Source organism: Cotesia typhae, unplaced genomic scaffold (genome assembly GCF_013202065.1).
Source record: "Cotesia typhae breed Kobodo isofemale line unplaced genomic scaffold, CoteBio_Ctyphae contig_83, whole genome shotgun sequence".
Classification (NCBI taxonomy): Eukaryota; Metazoa; Arthropoda; class Insecta; order Hymenoptera; family Braconidae; genus Cotesia; species Cotesia typhae.
Window position 1 is genome coordinate 2,732,799 of NW_027423769.1, and position 21,479 is coordinate 2,754,277.

Sequence of the window (21,479 nt, forward strand, 5' to 3'; positions counted from 1 at the left end):
AATCAATTCATATAAAAACTCATTGATGATTGATATATTAAACCTACTGATTACTTTTCATAATAATATATAAATTTTTTTTGTAATATTATTTTTCAAATGTTTATTTTTTGTTTGTTCAATTATTAAAATAAAATTACATTATTTATATAATTGTGAATAACAACTAAGAATGCGCCCTTTCTCAGCCTCATAAACTCCACTTTGCTGCTTCAGGTGCTCACCAAAATTGTATTAATTTTTATGCATATAATCAAGACAAAGATAACTCTAAAGAATATTAAAAAATAATTATTTAATTAATTAATTAATTAATAATAATAATATCTATCTAATCTACACCAAAATACTGTAGCAGGTTTTTACCGTACGTAGTAAAAGGATTGATATAATTTTTTAATCATCTTGTTTTCATTAAAATTTACAAATCAACTGTTATTCCAATAAACCCAAAAAAATAAAAATGAGAAAAATAAATCTTTTTTTTTTTATAATTAAAATAAAATGATTAAGCGAGTACATCAATTGTTATCAATGAAACGAGCAAAGTTATTGAGTCATATTAGTGAAGAACAAGTGCATTCTGGTGTTTCTTATAATTTTTTATGATCATTACACTCTGTTCACACAATCACGAATCATTAAAAAATCCGTACAAAAGCGTAGAATCATTGAACCATTCTATTTTTTTTTTTTTTGTTATTACAATAACTATTAATAATAAAAATTTATTTTTATTTTTCATCATCAGTTATTCAGGCTCAAAATTGATTTTAATATATGAAATAAAGCTGCACAATTATTTCCCACAAATTGTTGACAAATATGAATATTATTAAAAATATTCTGAAGACATACCTTGATTTTGTTAGAAAAAAAAAAAAAAAAAAAAAAAAAAAATACCGGAAACAAATTGTTATTAGCATCTTTTGTTAATTAATTAAACATCTAATTAACTAAACATTATAATTAAAAATAAATTGAACGACGTAAAAATAAACTAATGAAATTAATAATTAAAGTTTTATAAGTATGTATAGTTATTCTAATTAGCTATTACCTATTAAAAACTATCATTATGGTAGTTTAATATAACTGATATTTTTTTTTTTTTTTAATATATAGTATTTGATCTTAAAATTATAAAACAGATGTATGCCAACCGATTACTTGTATCATTGTTATTGCAGCTTTTATTAACTTGTATCTTTCTATTATCTTCGAAAATTGAATCCAATTTTTTGTCTATAGTCTAGAGGCTGTATTAACTTTACGTAAACTTTTGAAGTCGGTGTACAAAATGAAATTATTTTTATGTTTTTTGACCTACAGAAACAGAATATCCCAGTTGTTTTTTTTAAATCCCGGGTCCTCAATTGTTTAAACAATTGTTTAAAAAATAATTTTTTGGAGATTGGTTATTTTTTTTTTTTTAAATATTTTGGACAATTTAATTTTATAAACCGACCTCAAAAGTTTACGAAAAAGTAATACAGCGTCTAAACTACTACTTATATTTTTTTCTTCATTTTCTAGTAACATAAATGTTACATTAGTTTACAATCACGGATGACTGGACGGATGTGAGCCTTGTAAATAATTCAAGTGTGATTAAATTAGTAATCGATTTGCTCACATAATTTTTTGTTTTAATAATTTTTCGTCAGCCTCTTATCCTAAGATATCATTTAATCAAAAATTAATTTATCAAATCTAATTAATAAATAATGATGGACAAAAATATATATTATGTATGTTTAAAAAAAAAAAAAAAAAAAAAATCCGGCTCATGCTATCCAAGTCACTGTACCCACGTTCTATCACGTACAATTTTTTAATAATTATAATAATAATAATTAATTATTATTTATAAAGCTTACAATGTCGATTGGCTTATGACTTATCAATTAATTAATTAAAATATTCTTTTTAATCCCAAGATGAACGGTAACGCTCTTGTCAATTGTTCATATAAAAATGCGTTGCACATACACCTTTGATTAATCAAAATGACAAAACATTGGAATTCCCACTGTAATTATTTTTTTTTTTTTTTTTTTATACTGTATTAAAAGTAAATGAAGATGCAATAACCTCATTCGGCTCAGCACAAATTTTGGCAGGAGTCCTTCAAGTATTAAATCATTTAGGCTCCGGGAAGGCCACTTGACATTTGTAAACGTCTTCAATCATCACCGTCTGTCCTTGGCCTTGACTAACAGTTACAGGCGTAGTTGCATTTACTACAACAACTTGTTGCCCCTGTTGAGCTTGTTGAGGCTGCTGTTGTTGCTGTTGTTGTTGCTGTTGCTGTTGCTGCTGCTGCTGCTGCTGTTGCTGTTGTTGTTGTTGCTGCTGTTGTTGCTGTTGCTGCTGCTGTTGTTGCTGTTGATTACTAGTGTTCGGCTGCTGCGTATTACTTGCATTGTTGGCATTCTGGTTTCGCGCAGTTTGACCGTACTTTTCATGAATAGCGCGGTGACGTTTTAGAGCAAAACGATCGGAAAATCCAATCTCACAAATATCACATCTAAAATTAAATAATGATAGTTGTATATTTAAATTATTGTATTTTAAAGTCTGGATAAATATTAAAGTTTAAATAAAATTTACCTATGAGGTTTCTCGCCAGTGTGAACCTTGGCGTGATTTTTCAAGTGCGTCGCTTGATTGAAAGCTGAACCACATGTATTACAACGGTATGGTTTTTCACCAGTATGAATTCTTCGGTGATTCCACAGGGTTGAGTGTCTCGCAAATGTTTTTTCACACACTTCACACTGATACGGGCGTTCGCCTGAATGAATTCTCTCGTGATTCTTCAAGTGAGGGCTCTGCGAGAACTGCATACCACATACGCTACACTTAAAAGGCTTTTCACCAGTATGAACACGTCCGTGATTTTTCAAATACGCAGCTGTTAAATTTATTAAATTATTTAATTTATATTGCACATACATAAAAATCCATTTATTATTATTTTTAATAATCGATATGAAATTTTAAATATTTACCTTTTGCAAAGGCCAAACCACAGACTTCACATTTGAATGGCTTGTCTCCAGAATGAAGTCTCTTATGAGACCAGAGTGACGAGTAGCGTGAAAATGTCCCGTCGCAAACATTACAATGAAATGGCTTCTCTGGCTGGTTCTGATTTTGCTTGCCGCCTGAAATTATAAATGGGACGGGAGTATTAGTTTTCCTCGAAGGGCCAGTTCTACAAATACATTTTATCACCGTGAACACATGAGACGTTCGTAATTTTATCATAACTACTAAATTATTATTGTTAAAAAATTATTTGCTTATATACACAAACAATTTTTAAATTTCAAAAATAAAAGGATTCATATCGGTGTAAAAAATTTTCTCCGAAGGTCTCATAATGTATTTTTTTGTGGCCCGTATCTCGATTGGAAGAAAAAATAAAATAAAACGCTTTTATTTTAATTATTAACAGTTGATTTTTAGATTGTAAAAATAATAAATATGAATATAATGAAATAAAAATGAATATATGGCACTGATTATTGTTATTATTGTTAAATGCGTTATTAATTATGATGATGATTCGGAAATTTATAAAACTGTCCCTTAGGGGAGATTTCATTCCGTAAAATCGTCCTTACGTTTAGATGCTGACAGTTCTACTACCCTTTTAATAGTTATTTAATTTTTTATCATTATTAATACGAGTGTTATGACGGCGTACTTAGGTCCAGTTTTTCAATCCAGAATAAAAATATTATTATTATTGCAAGTATATTTATATATATGAAATATATAGATATATTTCATCAATGGCTAAAATTTTATCCTGAATCGAAAAACTGGCCCTTAATTATTAGTCATAAATTATCAAAATAACTACAAAGACATGCAACTATCGATTAAAAGTTTGCAATACACGATTGGCAACCACAAAATAAATTGAATCAGAACTGTCACCATCTGGAAGAAAAACCAAAGATATTCTTTAACAAGAACATTAAAGTTCAGAAATAAATTTCTGAATTTTTTTTTCTCTTTGGTTGGGATTTCATATTCCGACTTACTTCCGATAGTGATGTGACCAGTTGCCTTGCAGACACCACACTTCGCAAGAGAACTGATTCCAGAATCGAGTTTTTCTTCATCTTTACCTATCATACACCACCCGTTGTACGATTATATGACAGCAATGAAATGACAATATGATGGAAATGGGGATATGTGAATTATAATCGAATAACAAAAAAATAATGATACTTCCCTTGTATTCACATTAAACAATTCTACTATTTTTTTTTTTGCACAATTATCTTTTTTTTTTTTTTTTTTTTTTATTGAGTCTCGAGTGAAAAAATGTTAGTTTTTATATTTTAAGAGCCCTCTCCAAAAAACAAACCAGAAAAAAATTTCCAAGAGGTCGCTTCAATTTTTTTTAAATTTCAAAAATTGAATTTTTTAAAAAAATTTTTTTTCTCGTTAAGATATAATTTTATAAAAAAAAAAAAAAAAATAAATAAGTTTCGGATTTTCCATTTTTTTTTTTTTTTTTAATACAAACGTCAAAAATCAAAATCGTTTATCAAAAGGAAATATCATTAATTTGTTTATACTTTTATAATTCAAGGTTCCTCTAATAATAAATATATAAAACCGACTTACCGATAAAAATAATTCCGGTTCCGTTGCATTTGTGGCACTTGGTAACACTGGTAACTCCTCGTCGTTTAACGGGATGATGTCCAGGTTTGATTGCTATTTAAATAAACCAAAAATAAAATTAATAATCAATTAAAATGAGTCAATAAATATAAAATATAAAATAAAAAAAAAAAAAACTTACTCTTTTTAACTTTAGTAGGGTTATGTTCACAAGGATCTTCACTCCCACACTCTTCACATGCTTGCACCTTAGGTTTTTGATGCATATTCGTTTTGTGGCTTTTTAATTCACCAGGTAACGCAAAGCATGCACCACATACATCACATGTGTACGGGCGTTCAGGTGTGGTAGCAACTGTTACAGTCGTAGGAGTCTGTACTACAACTTGTTGAGGTTGCTGAAGATTACTCGGCGTAGTATTGTGAACTCTCTTGTGGTGAGTAAGTAAACTCATGTGACCAAATACAAGGCCACACAAGTCACACTTAAAAGTAGCATTGGCTGCCGCATTGCTTGCCGCGGCAAGACTCATTTGATTAAGCAAAGAGTTGTAACCAGCAACTGGCTGGACATCAAAGCGATAACAGCCTTTATCGTCGGTGGCTATTGCACTAATTGTGCTCACGGCATTAGTCTGTACTTTTTGCAGCATGTTAACATTGTAATAAAATGGAAAGTCAGCTGTTGTTGTTTGTTGCTGAGATTTGTCTTCTTTTTTTTCAGTAACATACATCTGTTGCGTTTGCTGTTGCTGTGACTGCTGACTTTGAGCAGCTTGCTGCTGAATTTGTTGTGGGTCAAACATGTTTGCTAATTGAGGCTGTAAATAAAATAAATAAACAACAATAATTATTAATTAATTAATTAATTTTAATAAAATAAAATAAATAAAAAATTGTAGATAATAACCTGACGTTGGTCTGTATAACTAGAATTACTTTGTTCTGTTTGTGTAAAACTATTAGTCTGCTCCGTTTGAGTAAACATGGAACACTTGACTGGTTGCTCAATCTGTTGACTCGATTGATTCGGAATTTTAATCAAATCCCGTTGAAATCGATGCTGCTGATGTTGATCCTCAGCTTCTTCAATTTTAAGCGTTTCGTCTTTGACAACAATATGCTGAAAAAAAAAAAAAAATAAAAATAAAAAAAAAAAAAAAAAAAAAAAAACAAATTTATAAAAGACAATTATTAATTTATTAAATTATTTTAAATAATTATTATATAAAGATAAAATAATAATAAGACAAAGAAAGCCCCGTAGCAAAGTTATTTCACGGTAAGCACTATTGTCCCTGCGGTTTGATATATTCGCGCGGCGGCATACCTGCTGTATTTGATCAGGATGGGTTGTTGTACTCAACCAAACCACGTTGTTACCATTTGACTCTAGGGCCATTGATGCGCTGCTTATGATCCTGCGCAATCAATGGACATCCGTTATAACAAATCAAGATCTAATCTGATGTGTGATGCCGCTTGATACTGGACGATACTGTTAACTGCTACTGCTGAAGAGGAATTTTATCAATTACACGATTTATTTGCTATTAAATAAACAATAATTTAAATATTTAAATTTTTACGTTAATTTCTATGTTAGTCAATGATTTTTAATTCAAGTATATATATATATATATATATATATATATATATATATATATATATATATATATATATATATATATATATATATATATATATATATATATATATATATATGGTAAATTCTGTGGTCAGTAGACTACCCTCCCCCTCCCTTTGTCCCTGATCAAAAGTCATGCCGCCAGGATGCCGCGAGGTGGATATTAAAGTCGGCTTTACAGTATGCGCGAGTGAGGCGCGACCCCACGGTATCAGGAAAAAAAAAAAATATTTTTGAAAGAAAAAAATTAAAAATTTTAAATGTTGGCAAAAAAAAAAAAAAAAAGGGGGGGAAATAAAATAAATTAAATGTATTGAATGAACTATGACCGTATGAATTATCAGTTACACATACTCACTTGTAATTATCACTATACAATCTCAGTGTCCAGTTTAACGCACCCGGATGATCGGTGAGTTGCCATAACGGCAGCGGCGGTAAGTGCGCGGGAGATTGATTGAAACAATTAATTATCTCAGGATAAATACTCCCAAAAATATTATTTCTCTCACAATATTCAACACTTTAATTTTAAATAGTTTAATTATTATTATTATTATTATTTTTTTTTAATATATTAAATTTAAATATTTACAACTACCGGACATCAGTTGGAGCTCAGTCGCGATGGAACAAAAAGGGTTTAGGTAAAAAAGAGGTCAGAGAAAGAAGGACGCGATGGGCAAAGGTCAATCTTGTAAAACTTTAGATGTAATTTTTCAAGGACCTTCCGGCTTTTAATTAATTGTTGGTCCTATTTGCCTTGTGCTGATGATGATTTAAATGTTGTAGGCACGTCAGGGCGACAGTTGTCAGAGTTGAGCGTTGGCAGCTCGCTAAGTTCATGTCGACCAAGTGTAAGGTTGTGCTGCTGGTGCTGTCGCTGATGATGATGAAGATAATGATGATGAAGAGGATTGTTGGTGGCTCTCTTTAACAACTTGTCTCTTGATCGCTAAAACTTGTAAAAAAACTTGCTCGTATTTAATTATGAATGTATAGATATATGATAGTTCAGGTCAGGCGTCGTGGTCACACACTCGAGGGGGGCACGAAAAAAAAAATAATTATAACGTTTAGCCGATCAAGTGTCTCAATCGATCCTTCTCAGAGGCGCTCGATGCGCGACATCATCGAGCAACAACTCGCAGTTGTAAAACGCAAAGAATAGCGGCGTCAACAAACCCGTTGGCGGCCATTACACGCAACAAGGATAACACAATGGACGTTGTAGTTTGGCTAAACTGAGACCAAGCACGCCTTCACGCCAACGCTTACTATGCTACCTTCTGTTCCCGGGATAGAGAATACACAAAACCGATACGACTGTCTGACTCTACAACTCTTCTCCTCGCACTCACTCCCTCGCACTCACCACTTAAGCCTACTCGTATCAACCAGCAGCAGACTCGCTTTTTTTTCTCACACGGAATAGAGAGAGCGATCGAGAGCTGAGTGGAAGAGTGCAGAAAGGTGGAACAGAGAGCGCCTTGCCGTCACTTTAGACACTCTAACCGTCAAGGTCGATCCGTTCGGTCGTTCTCTTCTCCTTACACCCTCTTGTGGCGCGGCCAAGCGCTTCGTCTTCGTCGTTACACACCTGCGACATCTACGAGATCGAAGCCCCAACTAGGATTCTTTTTTAAATTGCGCGCGCATATGACGCTTAAAATTCGCGCCAAAAATTTGAAATTTTTTTATTTTATTATTATTATTATTTTTTTTTTTCATGACACTGAAGTTGACAAATATATAATTTTTTTTAGATATTTATAGCAATTGAATTATTATAAAAAAAAAAAAATTACATTAAAAAGTTTCACATGTAAAAATTACAAGTGAAAATTTTTAGACAATTAAATTTCAAGTAAAAAAATACTTTAAAAGATTGTACGTATAATTTTTTCCTGTAACAATTTTTTCAATAAAAATAATTATAAAAATTTTCAGATGTCGGCTAATTTAATTTTCATCAATTTTTAAATTTTTATTATAAATCTATTATAAAAAAAAAATCATGAAAATTAATTTAGCTAGAATAATAGACTTTTTAAAATATTCTTGATAACTTTAATTTAATTACACTTTGTTCTGATTTATTAATTTTATTATTTATCAATAAAACATTAAAATATTTAATTAAATTTGTATAAATTCGAAATAATATTAAAATCAACAGACGCTTGATCATTTCTTGATTTTATTAAAAAAATTAATAAGTACTAAAAATATATTAATAGCTTTTTAAAATATTTTTTTCAAAATTTTTATTTATAAAAAGTTATCTGTTAAAAAAAATCCTAAAAAATTGTCAGATGTCTGTAAATTTGAGTATCATAAATCGATCTAAAATTGAATAGTACATATATTTTTGTAATACAAAAATTTATTGGTACAATAAAGTATATTTAATGACATATTTATTTACATAAAATGTGAAATATATATCTAAGAAAGTGGGAAAAAAAAATAAGGCGCAGTCGCAAAAGGAAAGCGGGTGAGATTCAAAAAGACACGGGGTCAAGCGTTTGTGTTCAGTCGATTCCGCGACGTCGCCGTGACATCAAACTAGACTGGCTTTTGCAAAAAAAATTAAATCGATGTAAGAATTACGCTAATTGTTAGTCTTTTTTTTAGCTGATTAAATTAGATTCCGTTCTTCCATTATAGATGTAAGTAAATTTAAATATTTATTTAAATTTAAATTTAAACCATTGAATTATTTTTATAATATATTTTTTATTTGCAGATGAGACACTTTACCTAGAATTCTAAATAAATGTAAATAAAAGATTCAGAGATTAAAGTAAACAATGTCTGATTCACCAAAAACTAAAAAAGTGCGGCCTAGGCCTAAAATACAATTACCAGTGCCCGGACAGTATACTCACTATGCCCAAACGCCGACTGGATATGTCGCAACATCATACGGACAAACTCCAATACCGGTGACTCCTGGATCTGTTCAGCCCCAAGTCTTGTATGTCAATAAAGCTAGTGAATTTATGTTTGCACAATTTAAAGGAATAAAAGATTTTACTAAATCTGGCCTGAGTCTTGGTGAAAAAAGTGCGTTTTGGCTGTATGGAAAGGTAATATTAAATTTATTATTATTTAATATTTATAAATAATTTTTATGATTATTTTTAATAAAAAAATTATTAAAATAAAAAATTTCACATGTAGAAAATTTGAAAAATTATACGTGCAATTTTTTTTAAATATTTTTTTACTTGCAATTTAATTATTGAAAAAAATAGAAAAATTCGGTTACACGGAAAGAAAAATATGACACTGGACATCATCCCAGATTATACTCAGTGATATCTGTAGTAAAAAAAAAAAAAAAATTCAAATGATAGCTAGAAAAATCCAGATTATATTCATTATAATCTAGACTATATTCATTATAATCTGGGATTGTACTCATTATAATATGGGATTATACTTATTATAATCTGGAATTATACATATTATAATCTGAAATTATACACATTATAATCTGGGATTATGCTCATTGTAATCTGGGATTATATCGAGTGTAATCTTGTTCTTTCCGCGTAACTTTAGTATAATTGAATTTTCTAAAATTTTTACTGAGTAAATAAATTTTATTCAAGGTAAGCTCGTGGAGCAAGCGTTGGTTCACGCATATATTTTTGTCGGTGATAATGTTATTATATAGTGTCGCTGGAGCTTTTATATTCGTTTACGTTGAGGGCCGTAACGAAGATCACGTCATACTGGATATCAGAAAAGACAGAAATGAAACAATACACGTGATAAGAGAATATTGTCAGGACAAAGATTTGCTTGATCAAGCAGAAAGATGGAGAGGTAAAACAGCTAATGAGCTAATGCACTATGAATTAAAATTGAAGGAACACTACAAGCATGCATTACTCAATGAAAATCAAAAAGTTTGGACATTTTGGAATGCTATGTTTTATGCCGGTACTATATACACGACAATTGGTGAGTATTATTTATTATTAAATGTATTAAATTTCATTATCACTTATGATGTAATAAATCTAGTGATCAATATTCAATTTTTAAATAATATTTATAAATTTTTGAATGTACGTTTTTTTTTTTTTTTTTCAATTACGTGTTATTGAACTCTATTATTATTTTTAATCGATTTTCTTATAATTTTTTCGCGGCACAAATATTGAGATCCCACGCGTCCTATTTCGGGAATGTGGCAGTTTACGTAAGAAGATGAAGAAAAAAAAAAACAAGAAGAAATTCAACGAGAAAATCTCAAGAGCTGAAATAGATAAAATTTATTGTAATTTTAGCAGTTGACCTGTTCTAAATGTAACTCGATATTTTAGTTAGAAATGATCCAGAAAATCATAAATGATAAATAATAAATGAAATAAATTATTTAAGATAACGATGAGTTATAAATATTAAAGGAATTTAATAGTGAATAGTAGAATGAGGAGATTGGTTGGTTGTCATCTGGGTAAAATTTAATAAAAAAATTGTATGAGTGGTATGAGGTTAACTATTGGTAGAGTGTTTGAGTAGATGATGGTAGTAGTAGCAGTGGTGGTGGTGGGAGCTGAACTTTATTTTTGTCTTCTTCAGTCTTGTCTTTTGTACATTGTGACGAGGATCGTTATTAAGATGGAAGACAGTTATACAGTGCACAGACGACGTAAAGCTGCTGCTAGAAGACGTGATAAAACTCCAGAACCTTCACGAGCTGTTGCTGCATCTATCGCTAAAGATATTGATGAAGAAAATGATGAAGAAGATAAAAAAATACTTGAGGCAAGAGCGCGAATGGAACAAATGGTTGAAGACACTGAAAAAATGGAGGAGTTGGCTGCTGATGGAAGATTGAAGTCACACTCATCCAGTCCTACGTCAATTATTGAAGAGCAAATGGCAGAAGCGGCTGAAATGAAGAATAAATTAGATTTAGTAGTTTTAGAGAAGAGTGAAAATTTAATAGACGCTAAAGTTTCTGATAATAGGAAAGATTTAACGCAATTAGATAAAAAGCTTTCTGAGGAAAATTGTCAAGTGGAAAGTACTAATTCTACTACTGCAACTGCTTCTGCTGCTGCTGCTGCTGCTGCTGCTGCTGCTGCTGCTGCTGCTGTTGCTGTTAATATTAACGAAAATAGAACCGAGTCAAACAGGCGGGTTAAATCGTCATCCTCATCGTCGTCACATGGAGACAAAGCAGCGGTAAGACGGAGAGCCAGGCGTTCTAAGGAACGACGAAGTTCCAGTGACTCGAGTCTTGCTGAAGATGACAGATCTAGTAAGAGTGATTTTGAAGAAAGAAAGAAAAAATCACGACGGGTACATAAAAATTTAAAGGAGAAAGATTTTAAAGAAAAAGATAGTAAAGAGAAGGAAAATGAAGAAAAATTTAATAAAGATAAGAAATACGAAGAAAAACATAATAAAGGGAAGAAAATTGAAGAAAAATCTTTTAAAGATAGTCAAGGTACAGAAGAGACGCCGGTTATCTATTCAAAAACGCTGACACTTGTTGGCAAACAGATTATACCTCTGAGCAGTGACTGTCTCATTGAGGACTTTAAGAAAGCGGAAAGAGATTACTATGAGAGAAGGGAATTAGGAATTCTCGATGTACAAATTGATGACTATGTAAATCCAAAGATGGAAGCTGCTTTAAGGAAACGTAAAAGGAAAAAAACACGTGAAATAAATTTGAAAGATAATAAAACAGAGGAGAAAATTGAAGAAAAAAAATCTTACGGGTTTTGGTCATGGTTTGGCTTTTTTAAAAGAAATGTTAAGCTAGAAGAAAGTAAAATTGAGCCTAAAAAAGAAGAAGAAATTAAACCTGATAAGGTGGTCAAAAAATCTTCAAGGATTCTTGAATTTATACGAGCCTTGTCGGATATTAGAGCTGAATTTCGCGCTTATGTTGATCAAAGTCCTCGGGAGGTTTATTTAATTCGTAAAAGTCGAAATAAATGTGTTGCTCAGTTAATCTTGATAATTATATATTGCGGATTAGGAGCTTTTGTTTTTCGCTTTACCGAGGGAGCTTTTGAGACATTTTACAAGTGCGGAGTTAAGCGAGTAAAACGTGACTTTCTAGACAGCCTCTGGAATTACAGTCACAATATGCGCGAAGACGATTGGAAAAGCATGGCGAGGAAGAAATTGATGGAATTGGAAGAACAGTTACATGCAGCTCACGAAGCTGGAGTACAATCGTACAGTGGCCAAAAAAGCTGGAGTTTTCTCAATGCCGTTGTTTATTGTCTTACTGTTATCACAACAATTGGTGAGGCGTGCCGTTGATTTCTCGATTTAAATTTATTTTATTAATTAATAAATATATATATACTTCAGTTAATTTATCCGTTAATAAATCAAAGATACATTTTTAGATAGTTAATGGTATTTTTTTATCCAGGATATGGCCATATAGCACCGAGCACAACGACGGGCCGAGCCATCACAATAGTCTACGCTATTTTCGGCATCCCATTGTTCCTTATTATTCTCGCTGATTTTGGTAAACTATTTACAAGATGCATCAAATTTTTTTGGGCATATGTAAGAAGACTCTACTACACTGGAAGTTGTCGGCGAGTGCGAAGAACTGCTCCTGTTCAAGTAATTATTAAATTAGCGATAGAAAAGAAAAAAAATTTTTATTATCAATAAAATTACCTTCAGGAAGTGATGAAAGGCGTTCAATTAGTTTATGATCTTGCAACCTTCAGACGTCCGTCGGAACTGAGTCCTGATGAACTAGCTGAAATGCACAAACAGCAAACTATTCTCAATGTTGACGCTAATATACCTGTGACCCAGCCTGGAACTCCAGTGACTCCAGAACTCTCAAATTTTGCCATTAATGATGAATTTAATTTACCTATTTCCGTAGCGATTACTATCTTATTAGCTTACATATTTGTTGGAGCAACTGCATTCAATTTGTGGGAACAATGGGGCTTTTTTGAAAGCTTCTACTTTGTTTTTATATCCATGAGCACAATTGGCTTTGGCGATTATGTACCAAAGGTAATTATAGTTATTTTTCTTTTTCAATTTGCTGTAGTTATTTTTCTGGTAGATATTTTTAGTAATTGTTTACAAATGGGGTCCATCCTATTTTTGGTCATATCTAGGTGAAAAATTAACATTTTTTTATTTTTTTTTATTCTGCTTATTTTTACCGCACATTTATTTTAAAAAATATCGTGGAAGAAAAAAATAAAGATTTCAATAATTTTTTTTGCCTTTAAAAGTTGGAAAAAATTTTGGCTCTCATGTTTTTGGATAAAATTTCTATTTTATTTTTTTTTTTTAATTTTCAAAAAAAAATTTAGTTAAAAAAAATGAAAATTAAAATCTTGGACCCCACTTCTAAATAATTACTAATATTTTTTTACGCTACATGGTTGTTAAAATAAACAATGCATGTGTCATATCTAGTTAAGCTTTTGCATAAAATTTGAATATTAATTTGCTGATCTTGCATTTTTTTTTCACGCTGGATCTAGATGGTAAGAAAATTTGCTGATGCAGAATTTTTACAAACAAAATGTTATCAAATTTTGTTTAAATTAATTATCAATTATCTTATTTAATAATTAATTAATAATTTTTTTAGCACCCTATTTACATGATGTGTTCAATAGTCTACTTGGTGTTTGGTCTAGCCTTGACTTCCATGTGCATAAATGTCGTTCAGGTATGCATAAACGTTTAAAAATTTTTTGCTATAAATAAAATAATTAAAAATAATTATATGGACAATTATAGGTGATGTTGTCGGATTCGTTTAAGCATGCAACTCAAAAGATAGGCGCGACAATTGGTTTCGAAATTGCTGAGGAAGATGGATCGATACCACCGCCTGTACCGTTAGTAGAAGTAGCACAAGTTCATACGACTATTAAAGAAGATTGTGAATGTGAAATCAAAGATACTACTGAAGAGATAAAAGCTCCAAAAGCTCACCAAGAAGATGTTGACTTGTAATTCAACTTTACTGCATTAATTCATCCATCTTTATTAATATTATTTTTTTTTTTTAATTTAAAAAGTTATTAAAAGCCAAAGACTTAAACCAAAAAAATTTAATCACGCATTTTTTGCAAACACGCTGTGAAAATTAATTGTTAAATGCGAAATGCCTGTGCTTTTTCAGGAATATTGTGCCTTTATAAATATATATATTAAATTTAGATGTATAATTTTTAATAATTAAATGCATTAAAATAATCTTTTGTTAATTTACAATTTTAAATATTTTTAAATCTAATTTTTTTAAGTTTAGAAAAAAAATTTAACAGTTTAAATGTGATCGATAGGTAAGAAACTAAGATAATTATTTACAAGTGGGGTCCACCCTATTTTTGGCCTTAACTACACGGAAAGAACAAGATAACATTGGATATCATCCCAGATTATACTCAGTGATATCTGTGGTGAAAAAAAATTTCAGATAGTAGCTAGTATAATCCAGATTATACTGAGTTTTGGCTCTTATGTTTTTGGATAAAATTTCTATTTTTTTTTTTTTTTTTTTTTTTTTTTTTTTTCAAGTACATAAAAAAACGAATAATAAAAAAGTTTTACATCACAATTTTCTAAAAAATTTATAAATTTGTTAAAATTGTGATAATTAATTTTTTTTTAATTGTTCAATTTTTTATGAATCTTTAAAAAAAAAAAAAAAAATATTAATAAAATCAAATAGAAATTTTGTTTAAAAAAAATGAAAATTAAAATGACATTGAAGTTGACAGACATAAAATTTTTTTAAAATATTTATAACAATTAAATTATTATAAAAAAATTAAATTAAAAAGTTTCACATGTAAAAAATTAATAAAAATTACAAGTGAAAATTTTTAAAAGCATTTTTTTAATTGTAATTGATTGATTAAAAAAAATTTTTTAATTACCAGCTGACTGCTAACTTCAGTATTATAAATTAAAATGATTAACCCCACTTGTAAATAATTACCAAAACGAAAATTCATAATTGTATTTTCTATTAAGCTTGTAAATATTGTAAAAGAATCGTCTAATAATTTTGGAGTATAAAAATTTATTAACTCTATTTAAGAAATCTCAATTTCTTGATAAAAATTGTTATCTTAAAAATATTTAAATCGTTCAATTGTACTTCTTTCATATTGACAAAATCCTTGAGGAAATAAAAACAAAAATAATTGTAGAGTATTGATAAAAACATAAAATTTCATCGTTTTATCGTTGTAGATTTTTTTTGTATTATATAACGTTAAAAATAGAATTTTAAATCCAAGTAATAATACATCAGCGATAAAAACTTGTCTCCAGATAAGGATTTGTTGCAAATATATCCAGAGTTTGGAAAAAAAAAAAAAAAAAGAATAATAAGAGATGAGTAGATGTACTCATATTATTGACAATAGAATATAGTGCGGATGTATACTTATACATTATAGCTACTAATCTGACGTCACAATGTCCGCAGTAGCGTTTTATGCCGCTGCGCTGCGACTACGTCAGTACGCGCAACTCGCAAGTACGTATGCATTGGAGCTGGGAATAATAATCATAAAGAAACATAACTTATAATTATAAAACAACAGTAATCAAGATTTAAGAGCAAATCTCTGGAGTAGAAATCTATGTGTCAAAACATTGTTTATAAACTAATGATGGCAATTATTTAGTTTTTTTTCTGGATTAATTTAATATAATAATTTATAAAATTTGTGTGATTCTATTATGTCGCACGTACAGTATGTCGATGAATTAGTGAAAGAGTATTTATTATTCCGCGGTTTTAGTCAAACATTACGGGCATTTGATAATGAACTGAAAGCTGAAAAAGAGAAAGGCTTTCGAGTAAGTATTTTTTATAATTTATTTAATTATTTAGAATTTAATAATTTAAAAATTATTGAATTATATTTAATTTAAAAATATTTATTTAATATTTAATTTATAAATAAATTAATTTTTAGAATTTTTGTTAACAAAATAAATTAAGGCAAAATAAATGAGAAAAAAATTTATGAAAATTTATTTAAATTATAATTTAATAATTTAAAAATTTTTAAGTTTTAAAATTATATTTAATTTAAAAATATTGATTTTATATTTAATTAATAAATAAATAAATTAAAAAAATTTAAGCGCCATTTAAAAAAAATATTTTTTTGCTCCAATTTAATGAATAAAACAGTATTATAATTATTTCAATTTCAAATTTATTATTTATAATTAAATAAAAAATTTTTTTCTAGGTTGATAAGATTGTGGATCAATTAATGCAGCACATTTATACATTTGATTTGGTTTCATTGAGAGAACTTTGGGGTCACTTGGACACGCGAATGTTTTGTCGACTAGAAAATTATTTTGTTCCAAGTGTTAGAAAATTGGAAAACTCAGTACTTAAAATGTATCTTATTAATGCCGCAGTTAATAACAAACAGGAACGTATTCACGATTTTTTTGCAAAAATGACTCCAGAATTACAGGGACACTCTGAATGGAAAGAATGGTTTGGTATGGTATTTTTAAAACACTAAATAAATTTTTAATTTTTAATAAAATGTATTTACATTATTTTATTTAGCTTTTCCATTTATAAAAAATCCTGAGGACAATCCAATTTATTCGGTGTATTTTAGCAAACAGTGGCAAGACACGATGCTAGTCTCACTACACAATTTCTTAGCGATGATTTTTCAAGTGAGTTTTTGTTATAAATATAATAAATTATGGCACGCCGCTTCACTACTTAATCAGGTAATATTTTGACAGAATATTAAAAAAAAAAAAAATTTTTTTTAATTTGAAAAATAAATTCCTCTTTTTTATGTTCTATAAAAATATTATCTGATTAAATTATAAAACGGCGTGCCATAATAAATAGATGAAAATAATATATAAATTCAATTACATTAAATACTAAGTAAATAAAAATGAATCAAATGATTCAATCTACATAAAATAAAAACGTATATGATAGTTAATGTGGAGCTGGTGAACGGAAGAAGATTTTGGAAATTTTTACAGTGTATGCCACAACCTACACTTCTTACCATCGATGAGGATACGAATAAATTGAAGTGTCTGCAAGAAGAAAATGAAACTTTGAAACAGTACCTCGCAGAATCCAATAAAATTGACAATATTGCTGACGTTAATCCAGGGTCCACACCGCAACATCCTCCAATTATGGATGATTTTTATATTATTGCTCAGTATATATATATTTATTTATTTATTGACTATTGACATTTTTTAAGATATAAACTATAATGTAAATTAAATTTATAGAGAGTCTCCATTGCTGGAAAATCCAAAAACTCTACGAAGTTTAATTAAAAATATCGGTGGAGGCTCGAGTCCGATTTTAAGTCGGAAATCTCTATCCAGTACTAAAAAAAGTGATCTTGACACAACAGTTACCAAGAGAACGTGCACGAAAGGACGAGTTAATTCATTAAGTAAAGGAGATGTAGCAAAGAGAAGTATGAGTTGTGACTCGCGGTTAACTAGAAAGCGAGATTTTCCTATTGACACGACCATCGAACGCAAAGCCAAAGATAAAATTGATTCTAATTATATTCTTCTAAGCCAAGTAAGATTTTTAATTAATAGGTTTAATTTATTGATAGTTACCGTCGTTAATTAAAAATAAAATTAAAGGAAGAGTACACAGAGCACAAGACTTCAATAATTCAGTGTAAAAGTAATACAAGTGGATCGTATGTCGCTACTGGAGATGCTGACGGCGTAATTAAAGTTTGGACACCTATTCCTTCACCAAAGTAATTATTTTTATAATTTAATAATTGAACTAATTTTTATTTTATTTTACTGACGATATTATTAAATTATTATGCAGAACTGTTGCGACGTTCACTTCGACGACAGCAAACTCCAACAAAGCAGTAACTTCTTTGGACTGGATATCAAAAAACGAAAGATACTTTTTGCATGGTGACAACAATGGCTCAATACAACTTCACGATACGAGAGACTGCAAAACTTTGTGGGAAATCCAACACGAAGGTTCACGTGTTGTTTCACTGACCTGTAGTCCCTTGGACTCGACATTTATCTGCTCTATTACGGACTCTAATGAAAGTAAACTTTTGCTGTACGATGTCAAGACTCGTAAGCTCGAACGAACTTTACCAATGGACGGCAATTTGACAGCTTTGTGTTCGGTGTTTAATCACAATGGTCAGCTGTTGATCACTGGGCTTTCAAATGGGAATCTTTTGATTCACGATTTACGAAGAAATGAAATGATTGATAATTTCACGTGTCACTCAAGTCCTGTGATTGATATCGAGCTGATAAATGACTACACCAATATATGTATTCTCAGTGAAGATGGCAAGTTGTGCCAAAGAAGTCTCAACCAAACAGGGAAAACCATATGGGAGGCTAAAATAAAGATTGAAAAGAATGCTGTTCACGGGAAAATGTTTACGTTTGATCAAATCGGTAATCATATGTTGCTTTGCACACAAACTGGTGGTAATATTTACAAGGTGAGTAAATAAATTTATTTTTATCTGGAATAATTCACGGAAAAAATAAAATGACACTGGATATCATCCCAGATTATACTCAGTGATATCTAAATTATACTCAGTGATATCTCTGGATTATACTTGTTATAATCTGGATTATATTTAGTGATATATCTGGATTATACTCATTGTAATCTGGACTATACTAGCTACTACCTGAAAATTTTTTTTTACACAGTGTAATCTGGGATGATATCCAGTGTCATCTTTTAGAAATTTTTTTTTTTTTTTAATTTCCACGGTGAAGAATAAATTAAACTTCACTGGTAGATAAATAAGGATTTTTTTATTATTAGATAAAAATAAATTTTATACCTAATCTAATGTTTTTCAGATGCCGCCAGGAGCTCAAGCAAAAATACTTGAGCTGGGAGGTCACAAAGGAACTTTGTGCTGTGACTGGTCAACAGCCAATCAATCAGGAACATGTATAACTGGAGGAGCTGAAGGAAACTGTCGTGTTTCTACTCTTCTCTCACCATGATATAAAAATAAAATTAGCATGTGTATAAATTCTTAAAATTTTTCATTGAATGAAAATATTTTATACTTTTTTTCCCCGACTGATTTTAATGCAAATACTTGTAGATAATGTAATTTTAAATCTTTGTAATACATGTAAAACACTTATTACTATTTTAATAATAATTTATTGAAACAAAATTAATATTCAACCTGTTTGGAATGATAAAAACTTACGATCCTGTCGATGTAACGAGCGGCGTTGAAAAGGTCCAACGCGATCTAAATGTGGAGACCAATAACGTCTTAAAGCTTCGTTTATTTCTGTTGGCGAAATTGGATTTATTCCTGGACTCTGTAAATTAAAAATTAATTTTAATATATAATTAGCTTAATAATTAATTATTAACTAATATCTAATAATTAAATAATAAATAATAATTAATAGTAACTAAAAACGTCAATAACTATTATTATTACGTACTCTGCCATGCTGATACGGTTTATAAGTCGTAGGATTGCAATAATTGAGTTTTACTCTATCTAAACTATCTCCATAAATTTTATTTTGATCCTGACGCACTAAAAGAGCTAGATCTACTATTTGTGCCACCGTTTCGTACGCCAAATAGCTTAGTATGGTGTAAACAGTCTTGGACATTTTAATATCTAAAATAAAATTAATAAAGCAAACATTAATATCAATTAACAAATAAAATATCTACAAACATATATATCATACCTTCGCTAGCGAACCAGGTGATAAATTTAGGAGAGAATTTATTAGCAAACGACGCTGACCTTGCTTTAGTATACTCAAAATACTGCAGTGTATTTAATTTTCTGCTAGCTAACTCGGCTCGAAGCTCACGATTGAGTTTCACGACGTCAATTATGTCACTAGTGTCAGTTAAATCTCCAATATTGTCAATAGACTCAATGAATTTATGATGAGAACTTTTTTTTTTATTCTCATCGATGCCAGGACAGCCGTCAACCGATTCAGCCTCCAGAACTTTGTTTATAGACGATTTAAATTCTTTGAGATCAAGATACTTAACAAGTCGTTGGAGTTGAATTTTGTCATGACGAAGTAAGAACAGCAAATCTTTATCTTCAACTATTGAAGAATCTCTCATGTCAGCTATTTTACATGACTCACAGATGATGTTTCTTATTTCACGATGAACTACACTGTTTATTATTTTAGCTGATTCTACAAGAGGTTCCGAGCAGTCTCCAAAGCCATACATCATTTTACGTATTTCTTAAATTAAAAAAAAAATTTTATTAATTATAATTTTAAATTATAAAAATTATTTTCTACTGGTTGAATAAATAAATTTAAAAAAATTCATACCTGGTATAAAGTTGACAGAATCACCTTTAAATTCATTTGTGTTAGCCGCATTTAACGTTTCAGTCATTTTTAATTTTATTTTTTTACAACTTATTTTCTTAAAAAATCAATTTAATTATTTTCTAGTTTTAATAAAATTTTTTTAACTTGGAAAATTGATTAACAGAAATGTCCACATGTTAACCTAGACGTTTTATTTGAAAACAAACGTAAACATGTTCTATGTGGCGCTGGGTGCTTAGAAAGTTCGAATATTTCGTTCCCGCTCTTTTTTAAACGTAATTATATTCTTAATAACTTAATACTTTTTTTTAAGGCTAATAATTAATTATTATTCAAAAAATCATACGCCCTTTTGGCTTTTGAGTTTTTTTTTGTCCAAGAGTCAAAAGGGCGGATACAAAAAAAAATTTTTATTCACTTTTCTTACAGATCTAAATGTTATAAACATTTTTAGCTTAGTTGGAGTAAAAAAAATTTTTTATACGCCTTTTTGGCTCTGCAGACATTTTAATTTATCTAAAAAACTGTAATTTTAAATTTACTCCTTCTTTGTACTTTATAAAATAATGACAAAAAAATTTTTTTTATCAATTAAAATTTTCAACGTTTGTCAACTTCAGTGTGATAAAAAATTTCATTCATAGCAGCTCCAAAAAACTATAAATGCAATTTTTAAAAAATAATTTTTTTGACTTGATTTATTTAAAAAAAAAAAAAATCAAAAAATTGTCATTTTCTTCAAAACACTTCAATTGAAGAAATAAGCCAAAAAAATCGTACAATA

The 21,479-nt window shown here is 29.4% G+C and overlaps 5 protein-coding genes across 7 annotated transcripts; 3 read left to right on the forward strand and 2 right to left on the reverse strand.

Annotated features, from left to right (window-relative positions):
- Positions 1-907: 907 nt before the first annotated feature.
- Positions 908-7,791, reverse strand: LOC141533205 (uncharacterized). Of its 3 annotated transcripts, XM_074251941.1 has the most exons (10): positions 6,903-7,791; positions 6,660-6,824; positions 5,984-6,167; positions 5,564-5,776; positions 4,835-5,474; positions 4,654-4,746; positions 4,059-4,145; positions 3,015-3,170; positions 2,614-2,917; positions 908-2,530 (listed from the first exon to the last, which is right to left on the reverse strand). In XM_074251941.1, the coding sequence occupies exons 3-10, from the start codon at positions 6,053-6,055 to the stop codon at positions 2,143-2,145; spliced, it is 1,953 nt and encodes a 650-aa protein (XP_074108042.1). In that variant the 5' UTR covers positions 6,056-6,167; positions 6,660-6,824; positions 6,903-7,791; the 3' UTR covers positions 908-2,142. The 3 variants fall into 3 exon arrangements, with proteins under 3 accessions (XP_074108042.1, XP_074108044.1, XP_074108043.1); XM_074251943.1 differs by lacking the exon at positions 5,984-6,167 and having other exon boundaries at positions 6,660-7,783; XM_074251942.1 differs by lacking the exon at positions 4,059-4,145 and having other exon boundaries at positions 6,660-7,779.
- A 980-nt stretch (positions 7,792-8,771) lies between these two features.
- Positions 8,772-10,644, forward strand: LOC141533165 (uncharacterized). The gene is made up of 4 exons (XM_074251880.1): positions 8,772-8,973; positions 9,051-9,393; positions 9,922-10,276; positions 10,481-10,644. The coding sequence occupies exons 2-4, from the start codon at positions 9,115-9,117 to the stop codon at positions 10,519-10,521; spliced, it is 675 nt and encodes a 224-aa protein (XP_074107981.1). The 5' UTR covers positions 8,772-8,973; positions 9,051-9,114; the 3' UTR covers positions 10,522-10,644.
- A 92-nt stretch (positions 10,645-10,736) lies between these two features.
- On the forward strand, positions 10,737-14,539 carry LOC141533162 (uncharacterized). Its single transcript, XM_074251877.1, has 5 exons — positions 10,737-12,587; positions 12,720-12,922; positions 12,986-13,333; positions 13,926-14,006; positions 14,078-14,539. Exons 1-5 carry the CDS (start codon positions 10,841-10,843, stop codon positions 14,294-14,296), a joined length of 2,598 nt encoding a protein of 865 aa, XP_074107978.1. The 5' UTR covers positions 10,737-10,840; the 3' UTR covers positions 14,297-14,539.
- Positions 14,540-15,687: 1,148 nt separating this feature from the next.
- LOC141533163 (WD repeat-containing protein 91) lies at positions 15,688-19,533 on the forward strand. The gene is made up of 8 exons (XM_074251878.1): positions 15,688-16,159; positions 16,561-16,825; positions 16,896-17,011; positions 17,339-17,526; positions 17,603-17,906; positions 17,975-18,096; positions 18,174-18,828; positions 19,205-19,533. Exons 1-8 carry the CDS (start codon positions 16,040-16,042, stop codon positions 19,352-19,354), a joined length of 1,920 nt encoding a protein of 639 aa, XP_074107979.1. The 5' UTR covers positions 15,688-16,039; the 3' UTR covers positions 19,355-19,533.
- On the reverse strand, positions 19,413-20,874 carry Spt3 (Transcription initiation protein Spt3). The gene is made up of 4 exons (XM_074251879.1): positions 20,693-20,874; positions 20,075-20,599; positions 19,817-20,001; positions 19,413-19,687 (listed from the first exon to the last, which is right to left on the reverse strand). Exons 1-4 carry the CDS (start codon positions 20,757-20,759, stop codon positions 19,541-19,543), a joined length of 924 nt encoding a protein of 307 aa, XP_074107980.1. The 5' UTR covers positions 20,760-20,874; the 3' UTR covers positions 19,413-19,540.
- Positions 20,875-21,479: the final 605 nt, after the last annotated feature.

Bases quoted from the DNA above. Each gene is read 5' to 3' on its own strand.
- LOC141533205 (XM_074251941.1), bottom strand. From the start codon at position 6,055: ATGGCCCTAGAGTCAAATGGTAACAACGTGGTTTGGTTGAGTACAACA. The intron at 5,475-5,563 runs GTTATTATCTAC...TTTTATTTACAG, and splicing joins GTTATACAGACCAACGTCAG to CCTCAATTAGCAAACATGTT. The intron at 4,747-4,834 runs GTAAGTTTTTTT...TTATTTAAATAG, and splicing joins CCCTACTAAAGTTAAAAAGA to CAATCAAACCTGGACATCAT.
- LOC141533165 (XM_074251880.1), top strand. From the start codon at position 9,115: ATGTCTGATTCACCAAAAACTAAAAAAGTGCGGCCTAGGCCTAAAATA. The intron at 9,394-9,921 runs GTAATATTAAAT...ATTTTATTCAAG, and splicing joins CGTTTTGGCTGTATGGAAAG to GTAAGCTCGTGGAGCAAGCG. The intron at 10,277-10,480 runs GTGAGTATTATT...ACAAATATTGAG, and splicing joins TACTATATACACGACAATTG to ATCCCACGCGTCCTATTTCG.
- LOC141533162 (XM_074251877.1), top strand. From the start codon at position 10,841: ATGATGGTAGTAGTAGCAGTGGTGGTGGTGGGAGCTGAACTTTATTTT. The intron at 12,923-12,985 runs GTAATTATTAAA...AATTACCTTCAG, and splicing joins GAAGAACTGCTCCTGTTCAA to GAAGTGATGAAAGGCGTTCA. The intron at 14,007-14,077 runs GTATGCATAAAC...GGACAATTATAG, and splicing joins TGTGCATAAATGTCGTTCAG to GTGATGTTGTCGGATTCGTT.
- LOC141533163 (XM_074251878.1), top strand. From the start codon at position 16,040: ATGTCGCACGTACAGTATGTCGATGAATTAGTGAAAGAGTATTTATTA. The intron at 16,826-16,895 runs GTATGGTATTTT...TATTTTATTTAG, and splicing joins TGAATGGAAAGAATGGTTTG to CTTTTCCATTTATAAAAAAT. The intron at 17,907-17,974 runs GTAAGATTTTTA...ATAAAATTAAAG, and splicing joins ATTATATTCTTCTAAGCCAA to GAAGAGTACACAGAGCACAA.
- Spt3 (XM_074251879.1), bottom strand. From the start codon at position 20,759: ATGACTGAAACGTTAAATGCGGCTAACACAAATGAATTTAAAGGTGAT. The intron at 20,600-20,692 runs GTATGAATTTTT...TTTTAATTTAAG, and splicing joins TTCTGTCAACTTTATACCAG to AAATACGTAAAATGATGTAT. The intron at 19,688-19,816 runs GTACGTAATAAT...TTTAATTTACAG, and splicing joins AACCGTATCAGCATGGCAGA to AGTCCAGGAATAAATCCAAT.